The sequence below is a fragment of the Wyeomyia smithii genome, chromosome 2, assembly GCF_029784165.1.
Source record: "Wyeomyia smithii strain HCP4-BCI-WySm-NY-G18 chromosome 2, ASM2978416v1, whole genome shotgun sequence".
NCBI lineage: Eukaryota > Metazoa > Arthropoda > Insecta > Diptera > Culicidae > Wyeomyia > Wyeomyia smithii.
This window is the reverse complement of record NC_073695.1, coordinates 186,831,737-186,843,037: the sequence shown is the minus strand read 5'-3', so window position 1 is coordinate 186,843,037 and position 11,301 is coordinate 186,831,737. Positions and strand designations below refer to the sequence as shown.

The 11,301-nt window shown below is 35.9% G+C and overlaps 1 protein-coding gene across 2 annotated transcripts; it reads left to right on the top strand.

The window, feature by feature from the left end:
• Nucleotides 1-2,900: 2,900 nt before the first annotated feature.
• On the top strand, nucleotides 2,901-7,400 carry LOC129724133 (uncharacterized). 2 transcript variants are annotated; one of them, XM_055678780.1, is made up of 2 exons: nucleotides 2,901-5,693; nucleotides 6,882-7,400. In XM_055678780.1, exon 1 carries the CDS (start codon nucleotides 2,986-2,988, stop codon nucleotides 5,020-5,022), a length of 2,037 nt encoding a protein of 678 aa, XP_055534755.1. In that variant the 5' UTR covers nucleotides 2,901-2,985; the 3' UTR covers nucleotides 5,023-5,693; nucleotides 6,882-7,400. The 2 variants fall into 2 exon arrangements, with proteins under 2 accessions (XP_055534755.1, XP_055534754.1); XM_055678779.1 differs by having other exon boundaries at nucleotides 6,858-7,400.
• The last annotated feature ends 3,901 nt before the right edge of the window (nucleotides 7,401-11,301 follow it).

Here is an 11,301-nt window from a genome sequence, read left to right as displayed (position 1 = left end):
CCTCAAAACCACGTTTTTACCGCTCAAAAAATGCAGAGAACTTTTAAAATTCGAAAATAAAAAGTTGAACAAATTTTCTTTTTTGACATTAGGTCGTTTTTCTTGAGATTTGAAAAACTTATGCCTTGTTAGCAGTGGCGTTAAGTGGAGCTTTTGCACCCGGTACGGAGCTAGGACAGGACGTGACAAGAGAAACCAAAAATCACCCAAAGTTCTGTCAAAGCGAAAGCCCTCTCTGATTGGTCGATTTCACTTAAATTTTATTATTAGTCGTTACGGTTGGCCGTGCTGCGAAAACTATCGGTATTTTTTGTTCACACTGTTTTTGCTTACCAAGTGAATGAACAGCTTTTGGTTCAACAATTTTTTGAAACTTCTTCATACACTATACTGTGTAATGTCTATAAAAATCAACATTCGAAATGTTATTCATGTTTTTGAAACTACGTATGATAAACAATAGCAGATTCATTTCATGAAAACCAAGAGGAACCCAAAATGAGTTGAAATTATGGCTGGTTCAAATAAATTTAACATATATCTTCTAACCAATTTAACTAGCATTATCAAATGAATTGATTAAAATTGAAATCCAGAACATGGGAAATCCTTGATATTTATATTTTGCTAATTAAACATTTTTGGAAACACTGGCAAGCGTCGTGCCGAAAAATCACAATGTTTCATGAGGACAATTTTGAACGAAAAGAAGAATAACTAGAAGCCACTTGTCACGTCCTGTCCTAGGTGCGGAGCTGTCTGGTTGCACTCTCCTCCTCCTCCGGATACGGATTCGAAATTCAATGTTATTCAAAATAAAATATAAATATTTTCTAAAGATTCAGATATACCGCAGGGTTAAAATAAACACTTTATTAAAATCAATAATAGTCGCAATTTGCCTTTTAGACTAAAATGAAAGCAAAATTCTCTACAACTTCTCCAAAATCAAACACCTTGGTTGGTTCGTTTTCAATAGACAAGATGGACAAGTTATTCAGGTGAGACTGCTTCGAAAAACGCCTTTGTTTCCATAAAATTCCATTCCACGATAAATGCGTATGGTCCACGTGAACTACAATTGAGAACGTCCTCTACTGCAGCTTCTGCAGCGATGTCATCGAAATTCTTGTCCCGAAAAGTCGTTGTAGAATAACGATAGCTCTCGAATAAAATTTTCCATTTGTTGTTCATTCTCAAGAACAAGTTCTTTAGGCGGAATAGCTGAAAAAACCCTTACAATCCCCTTGATACCTTTCCTTTGAGCGATAGGTTCTTGTTTAAATTTGTCCAAACATTCGCACATCGCCGTCTGAGCTTTCTCCTGCAACGTTCAAGAAGCTGTACGAGCTCTATCGCCGGGTATTAGTTTTATTGAATCTGATTGTGTGTTTTTGGCACATACTATGGATTAACCTTTGCTCGGTTCCTCTCCTGTTGATATTTTGATTTAGTAAATAAGCTTATTTAAAAAAGTCCTGATAATTTCAAAGTTTTATACATTACTATCGATTTTTGAACTTTAGAAAAATGTGTTGACATATCAAGTTTCAAAGGAAAGAAATTAGAGTGTATCTTCTAATTCATTGAGAAAAAACAGATCACACCGTAAGATGGATCAATTTTTGTTTTCTATTATTTCATTACTATTACCAGTGGTGGGCACCGCTAACTGAAAATTTAACGACGCTTAACGCTAAACCCATATTAGCGGAACTTTCGCTAATCGCTATTCGCTAACTTAGTTATTAATACGTAGATTGTCATATGTCATATCTTTGGAAAAACTTGTCATTAATATGCATGGACAAGATGATGAAATCATTTTCTCTTGTCAATTTGTTTCAACATCGCAAGTGTTGAAACTTGAAATTCCATCCACCACTCATGTTATGAAAATATGAAAAGTGGATCATAATCAAAGAAGGTATTGTTTTGATTATGGAGGCAAAAACAATACCTCAGTTATTAAATCGAACGCAAGTTCGAATGTTTTAAGTTTATATTTACAGCAAAAAAACTCCAATTCGCGGATGTTTAATCAAAACATGCGACCGAGCGGATTTGCGAAAAAGTCAACAACGATTGCATCAGCCGTGCACGGGCACGTTCGCGAGGAAAGAGACGGAAGAGCGGCCCGCTCTCGTGAGAAGACGACGCCGCGGGAAAATTCGGAGTGACCGGAGTAGCGGCGAATACTTAAGCTGGGACTTCAAGGAAGTCCGGGGTCGTTATAGTGATACCCCTCGTGAGGCAGGTGCCTACGTCGTTATAGATAGTCCGCGGTTCGTTTAGGTGTTAACTCTTAAGGTTTATTCCGCGAGGCAGAAGTGATGCCCGTTGTTTAAGTTTCGGTTTAGTGTTTAAGTGATTTAATATTTTTTTCAACTTAACTGATAGATTAAAAGTAATTAAAATCGAGCAGATGTAGTGCAGTTAATCAAAGGACATATCACATCCAGCAGTAATAGTGTCTAACCACTCGGTACGTATTTCGCTTCATTGGTGACAGCGGAAAAGAGCCTGAAAAGATAGGCTCAGGTGCGCCGTTTTCTGGCTGGGCCAGTAGTGAAAAAGTAGAAAAAACTTACGAGCTTAAGTGACTTTGACGTATCGGAAAAACAGACCCAAATCAACGAAAGTGAATGCCACGAAACGTGCAAGTCCAATATTTCTAAGGGCTCCTCCTCGAAGTTGGTCGAAACCTAAAAGAACAAATAAAAAGGATTAGAAGAAGAAACAGTGAAAGTGTTAGAGGAACAATAATAACAATCCGAGATCGACTGTTGTTACGCGAATTCAAGTTTTCGAAATCCAATCGCAATAGATCCCACGGACAGGGAGCAGCTCACAGGGCACTGGAACCAGCAACAGGATTCAACCTACAAAAAAATGAAAATAAGGAGCATTTTTCTTCTCGTTAACCTATTCTGGTTAACGAATGGTGGATTCATTTTAGAGGAACAACACGAGCCGTTGATAAGAATGGGCACATACGTGTTGAAGGTAAGATTCCCGGTATTAGGATTAGAAGAAGGAGGGAAGGCCTTATTAAAATCTAAGGCAGATTATAATTATACTTGTGTATTATTACAAAAAATAATAAAAAATACACATTGTAATGTCATGCTGAGTGATTTAGAAATGGCATTCAACAAAAGCATGGATATGAATAAGTTCATAAAAGAATTTTTTCCATCCCGAAGAACTCGTGGTTTTATAACAGCCATTGGAGGTATGGATTCTGATGATAGAATTCGGGTGGATACAAATCTGGACAAATTAAGAAGGAACGAGGAATCCTTGGTCTTATCACTAGATCATCAAACTGCGACAATTGATGCTATGTACAAATTTGTAGACAGCTCAATGTTGCATATAGATGATAAGATGAAAAACGTGATGAATACGTTCAACACATTAGGGAAACTGGTCCAAGACGACTTAAGTTTCGCTAGTACATATAAAAAGGCACTACAACTTGAGTCGGAATTAATTGAAATTGGATTTAGAATTCAATCTTTAATAAATGACTTAAATAAACAACAGAATATTATACTACAAGTCTTGCTTAATAAAGACAATAGTATAACATGGTTTATTCAATTACTAGAGCCAGCAATTTTGTTGCAAATATTAAAAGAGGCTGAAAGTAAGATCAAAGGGGGCCTCGAATTTCCAAGAAGACAAAATAGCGGAATATTGTCAGAGATTTTGAGAATAACGGATGTATCCTTTAAAACGGAGAACAACCAAATGTTGTCAATTGACCTGAAGATACCGTTAGTTTCAAAGAGGAAATTCAAAGCATTTAAGGGAAGTTTTATTCCACAAATAAATGGAACTATTATCATGACCATTAATTTGGATCGGAATATAATAATTGAGGAAATTGATAGCTATTGGGGATTCCTATTAACGGAAACTCAATACGAAAACTGCAAAATATACATGAATTTTAGAATTTGTGAATTAAAACTGAAGGAGGAAAATTTAACTTCAGAAAACGAGTGCCTATTGAATCTCAGATTCAGAAATTCAACAGAAAATTGTAAGATTAAACTTCTGAGAGTCAATCACGACGCTTGGTTTGAAACCGAGGAGTCAAATGTTTGGGAGTATGTAACCCCACAAGAAGTTGAAGTAAATATTTTCCATGGAGAAAATAAAACAAATTTGATTGTTAGGGGTACAGGTCGAATGAGGCTAACCCCAAACATGAGGATTCAAACAAATAACACAAAAATTTGGTATTCAGATACTACAGTATCGGATAACAAAGCATTAGTAAACACAATGAACTACAAAATAATGAATTTTACGTGGGAAGAAAGTACAATGCATTTGATCCCAACATTGAGTGGAAATTTCTCTAAAGTTTCATTCTATGATCGAAAGAAGCTTTTTGATTTAGGAATCGATGTTGAAGTTCTCAAAAAGCAAAGACCCTTCCTAGAAAATTTAATTTATTCTCCACTTTCATCAGGCTGGACTATAGCTAGTATAGGGACTGGAGCAATAATTATGTTGGCAACGTTGATAGTACTTTTTATTTGTTGCTTTAAAGGGCAGATTTCTTGCCCACAAAACAAAAAGTACGTCTCTTCATATTCCAAGGAAAGGAAGTCGAAACCTTTTAAACAAAGGAATCCAAAGGTTTCAATTCTGAAAAAACCTCGTTCATCACCTCCAAAGATACCGTTGAGAGGACAAAAGATTACCCATTTAGGGCCATTGATCGACCCACGGGAACCGAATTCAGACGCTGAGATGCTTAAAAGGATGAAAGATATTTTCGCCAATCCAAATTTAGAACATAATGGAGAAATCCTGCTCATGCGTGAATTAAATCCACAAGCGAATTTACCAGCAATTCAAAAATTAGAAGAAGAATATATGGAACCAGATATATTTCAAACCTCAACAGGAATAACAAATGAAAGCGATATCCAGGGGATATCAGAAAATAAGACAATTATAAAAACACAAACTAGAAGACCACCAGTCAGAATTCGGTGGTAGAAAAAGTTGATACAGAGCGACAACCTACAGCTAATTATAACATAATGCGTTCGCCAATAGCAACAAAAAAGCATTTGAATGAACCGAAGAGCTGGAAATCCAGGATAAGTAAATGTCTTGTCAAAGATTGTCAAAAATGTCTGCACGTAATAATGTCAAATAGATGAGCACTATAAAAGAATTAAAAGGGGAAGAGGAAACATACCTCCCATAAATAACGCGAAAGAGTAAAACTTTGATTAATTAAATCGGAAGAGACCCCACATTATTTGAAAGAAGGGCCTTTCAAATGAAAATAGAAGAAATGAAATATTGACCTAGAGCGGATAAAAGTTTCCCTCGTTACAATCAGTATCCCATGGGAAATGTTAAATGAGATCGTACTTACCGTTCGACAATAGTAAAATTGAACATTGTCGATAAACTGAATTTTTTTTTTACGATTTTTTATGTTTGAATGGATAGTGAATTATTGGACAAGGGAACACTACCTAGAATGACTGTGATTTGAATGAAATAACAAGGGAGTAGTGACCCAGAATGGTAGTTATTGAGTATACGAATTGTTAATTATATTATATACAGCAATGTATTAAGAATTTATTTTACTCATTTCTTTTTGCAGACAGAGCAAATGAGATACGAACAGGCCTATAGCCTAGGAAATTGAGGTAAATATATATAGAAAAAAAAAAAATAAGAAATTAAATCCTGTTTGTAGTAGTCAACAAATACTTTTGACACTACGTAAAATGTATGCCAAGAAACATTTAAACAAACGAAGAGGACTAAAACATAGTGTAACGCCTCAAATTACAAATATGGAAAGACCGAAAAGACACGAAAATTATGAGATACCACAAAGATTAAAAATTTTGTTGGAAAGACCAACAGTATCTCTGGAAGAACAGATAAGACATTCCTGGAATAAGGAAGACTGTTCTGAAAACATATTTGTAGAAACTAATGGTCTCACAGCCCATCGAACTTATGCAAGAAACAATACTGATTGCATAAGAGGTAAAGTTGGGTTCACAAAAGGTCTCCATGTATGGGAAATAACATGGCCTAGTGAACAGAGGGGGACACATGCATACGTTGGAATAGCAACGTCTGATGCAACCCTACAATGCATGGGTTATCAAAGTCTATTAGGACTAGATAGCAATTCTTGGGGCTTTGACATAAACAGGGGCATGACGCTTCATGATTCAATCATTGACACGTACCCGAAAAAAACAAAATGGTAGAGAACGAAAATCTTTTGAAAAGTTCAAAATAAAGTTCGAGACTATTAAAGTGATACTGGATATGGATAAAGGCACACTGAGCTTTTTAGCCAATGGCCAATACTTTGGAGAAGCCTTCGAGGGTCTCCAAAATAAGACACTATACCCAATAATTTCAACAGTTTGGGGCAGAAGTGAGGTAAAAATGGAATATTTAGGTGGTTTAGAGTCTAAACCAATTACCTTACAGGAATTGTGCAAATACACAATCTGTAAAGGAATGTGTTCAATACATTTCAAAGAAAATGTCAAACTTTTCCAATTACCAAAGTCAATAGAGAACTATTTGTGCCTTCAAGGAAAGGACTTTTGGAAAAGGAGTCTGAACACAGACAGAAAACATGAATGCACAAATTATTGTGTCACAAATAACACGATTGGGCTCCGAGTAAAAGACGTGTGAAAAAAAAAAATTATGGATTTACACACATCTGTCAGCATATTTTTTTTTAGATATATAACTATGTAGTATGATAGAGTTTAATTTTAATAGTACATAATTATTTTTGGGATTATTCTACATTTTATTATACAATTATTTAATAGAAAACAAAATGAGTATATTTACAGATTAATCCTGCCTAAAACCTCAAATCAGGGGGGGTTTTAGGTCAACAGCAATTTACCAGGCGATCCACAGAAGACGAGAAGGAAGATAAACCAGAATGGTGAATAGAAGGAAGGTAAAACAGAATGATGGTATGGTGAGTATAGATTGCTGCTATACGGTAATGCAAGTGTAATTTTGGGTTATCCTTTTCGGTATTAAATACTTGCATTGCTGTAGACCTGTTTTTTTTTTCATATTTCCAATATTTTTACTTTTAATTTGGTATAAGATTTTTTGGCTTAATTATTGACAAGAGGGGTGAATTATCATGAATTCTCAAAATTATATATTTGTGAGAAAAATATTTTTCTTGACTCTATATTTTGAGTAAGAAAATGGAAATATTAAAATTAAAATTGTTTTCATTATTAATAAATATTAAAGACATATATGCTTAAATGGGAAAACATGAAAAAGGTATCAAATTGGGAAGAAGTTGACAATAGGAGAGAGTAGAGAATAGAAAAAAAAAAAAAAAAAAAAAATTTTATTTAAAGTTTATTACATTAATTAATCATTTGAAAAAAAAAAAAAAAAAAAAAAAAAAAAAAAAAAAAAAAAAAAAAAAAAAATTATTATAATATAAATAAAATACACTAAAATTAAAAGTAAAGTAACATACAATTTAAAATATTCAGAGCGTAAAGATAGGGATATAAAGTTAGGAACTAAGACTAGGGTCAGACAGTAGGAGAACGATAAAAGGATCAGTACTCAACGAACGGACGGCGGAGATAAAAGACGGAGGGAGAGAGATGAATCTAGAACGGATTCAGTAAATATATATTTGACTGAATCAGAAATTAATATAGCAGTTGAATAAAACGGAAGAGAAAAGCAGTCTTTCATCATCAATCAAGAAAGATGTTTAAGGAGATAAGACTATTCTATCAGCTAGGAGAAGCCGGATAATTCATTATATACACACACTTTACACCACTTGCAATGGGATAGACCTGAAGAGCAGGATCGATGAAAACGGGTTTATGTCTTCAGGGAACAGGAAGAATCCCAAATTTATCGGCAGGATTATAAGTGTAGAGAAACACCAGATCAAGTCTTAGGACTACGTGCAACAAATGATCGGTGTTATATCCGAGCATAAAGATTAAAAGCTGTAACATCTAGGATATATCTCAACAGAATTCAGGACTTAGGTCAACCAAGAAAGATCCTGAAACAACAAATATTCTTCGTGTTAATGGGACGGATAATACCAAGGAAGGAGGATAGACAGGAGTGGATAGAGGAGCGAACGAAAGGGAGCGGACGGCTCTCAGGAAAGGAGAAGGAGAAGGAGTACGGAATAGTATGGATAGAACAGTAGTAGCTAGAGAATAGAGTAGTAGGGTACAGAGGCAAAAGATCTTTCATTTCCAAATTATCCAAAAATCAGGTTCCTTCAAATTTTTTTTTTTGTAACCCATGCCAAATACTTTCATCAGGTTTTTAATGAATTGCATTAATTAAAAACTCGATCAGTGGGGGTTTTATGAGCCGACCTGATTTTAGGCGGTTACAATTAATTTCCATTCTCTTCCAAAGAAGGATTAAGAAAAATCCTAAATGGAAAAACATCTTTGGAAAAACTTGTCATTAATATGCATGGACAAGATGATGAAATCATTTTCTCTTGTCAATTTGTTTCAACATCGCAAGTGTTGAAACTTGAAATTCCATCCACCACTCATGTTATGAAAATATGAAAAGTGGATCATAATCAAAGAAGGTATTGTTTTGATTATGGAGGCAAAAACAATACCTCAGTTATTAAATCGAACGCAAGTTCGAATGTTTTAAGTTTATATTTACAGCAAAAAACTCCAATTCGCGGATGTTTAATCAAAACATGCGACCGAGCGGATTTGCGAAAAAGTCAACAACGATTGCATCAGCCGTGCACGGGCACGTTCGCGAGGAAAGAGACGGAAGAGCGGCCCGCTCTCGTGAGAAGACGACGCCGCGGGAAAATTCGGAGTGACCGGAGTAGCGGCGAATACTTAAGCTGGGACTTCAAGGAAGTCCGGGGTCGTTATAGTGATACCCCTCGTGAGGCAGGTGCCTACGTCGTTATAGATAGTCCGCGGTTCGTTTAGGTGTTAACTCTTAAGGTTTATTCCGCGAGGCAGAAGTGATGCCCGTTGTTTAAGTTTCGGTTTAGTGTTTAAGTGATTTAATATTTTTTTCAACTTAACTGATAGATTAAAAGTAATTAAAATCGAGCAGATGTAGTGCAGTTAATCAAAGGACATATCACATCCAGCAGTAATAGTGTCTAACCACTCGGTACGTATTTCGCTTCAGTTATCTTTATTGCTCATAAAAATAAACGAGAAAAAATTACTTTCGAGTGCTATTTACGATAAAATGTTCAAAATTCACAAAACGGTCATAGGTACTTGAGGATTTTGTGAAAATCTAAGGGTAGACAGCTGGTTTCTTACTCTTCTTACTCACCCACCTCGAAGATCCCTGTTGTATTTTTCGTAAGTGATGCCATTCACTCGGAAAATACTTGAATGTTTTTAATGCTTTTTATCAGCATTATGCACAATTCCTCCTGCAGGCGATTGTTTTATAGTCTAAGGGTTACCGGAGAATCTGCATCTTTAATATCCTTAAAATCAAACGTGTCATCCATCAATGATTATGATTCATTCATTGATCCATCTGAATTGTACTCTCCGCACAAGCAATATGCCTCAACAGGTGTGTTCCAAACTTAATCCAGAACGGATTTAAAAGTAGAAATAAGCTTACACTACACAATTTACTTCCGACATTGAGCAGCGGTATGCTTGTCTTTTCTCCTCAGAAAACCTCTAGAGTGCAGGAGAACATCTTGCACTGCGAAAACAACTGCTCTCACACTGAAGAGCTAATCAACGCACATACTAGAAGAGAACGACGGACGATTTTTATCTGGTGAGCCTCCTGAAACCACCGCGGTGAAATCTCTCTCCTTCGAGACAATGTACTATGGTGTACTTTCTCACACGTATGGACATCACGCACAATAATTACACAGCAGAGCTATCTGTAGTGCGTTTTAGAGGAAAAGAGATTGGAAGAAAAAAACAGACTGCGTTTAGAAAATCTATAACGAGCGTCTTAGCAGAGTGATTGAGAAATCAAAGAAATAGTTATCGGTTTCCGTTATACTCTCCTAAATTTTTTGGAAATAAATATTGAAATTCAGTCCGCAAATATATAACCAATATAACAAGTCCACATAAGCACTGAGGAAGACTGTAAGTCACAGTCGAAATATATATTTGCGGACTGAATTTCAATATTTATTTCCAAAAAATTTAGTAGAGTATAACGGAAACCGATAACTATTTCTTTGATTTCCAGACTGCGTTGCTTGTGCCGGTCGAGTTTACTCTGGTCGAATTCGATACTCGAGGACTACACTTTTGCCCGGTAGGATTTTTTTCACATTCGGGACTACTCGCCAGTGGACACTGAGGAGTACTTCTGCGTTTTCTCTGTAGAGTGATTCGCCCCTCTTGTTTCTATCAGATGTGGGGTGAGCTGGAAGTGTGTTTGTCTCTCTGGAAGTTGTTTGAGACACTTTGGAGTGGAGAAAGAAGCGGTGTGGTGAAAGCATTTGCTACACGTAGGCACATACTGAAAGGGAAGTGCGCGGTGAATTTACTCAAATATTATCTGAATTGAAAAGGTAAAAGCGAATTGCAAATGCAAAAATTTTTGACATTCCAAAAAATTAATCTAGACCACCTTGAGCTTCTCAATAATACTTCTGTGGCTTATACGATAACTGGAATCCCCATTCTAGAGTGATAAGACTTTTTTATGTACACAACATTTATTTGACACGGTACAATACAACCAAATATTTAACGGCGCCGTTAAAATCTAGTGTCTTAATTTTTAAGGTATCTTAAAGGTAATGAGACTTACTTGCACTTGCGTCGTGAAGAGATGAATTCTAGACAATTAAGAGCAGTAAGGTATGTTCATCATTCGAAGCAATTTATGTACGCCATTAGCGAGTCACAGTTTTTGAAAATAGTTTTTTGTCGCTTCTTTGCAAAATTAGCGAATTAGCGATTAGCGTTTCGAAGGCCAAAATGTTAGCGACGCTAACAGTCCGCTACCAGCTCGAATATTGACGAAATTGCTAAAACACTAGCTGAATATTAGCGTCGCTGTGTAGTGCAATTCACCAGATTATCCTTAGGTGAAAGGTCTGAGGAACAACTACCTAGGAACTGGTTGGAAGGACTCATATGGCCTATCTACAAGAAGGGACATAGACTCGGCTGTAGTAATTATCGAGGCATAACCCTTCTCAATTCCGTTTATAAAATTCTCTCCCGTATCCTGTTCCAACAACTGCGGCCCCTGCAGGAA

Bases quoted from the DNA above. Each gene is read 5' to 3' on its own strand.
- LOC129724133 (XM_055678780.1), top strand. From the start codon at position 2,986: ATGGGCACATACGTGTTGAAGGTAAGATTCCCGGTATTAGGATTAGAA.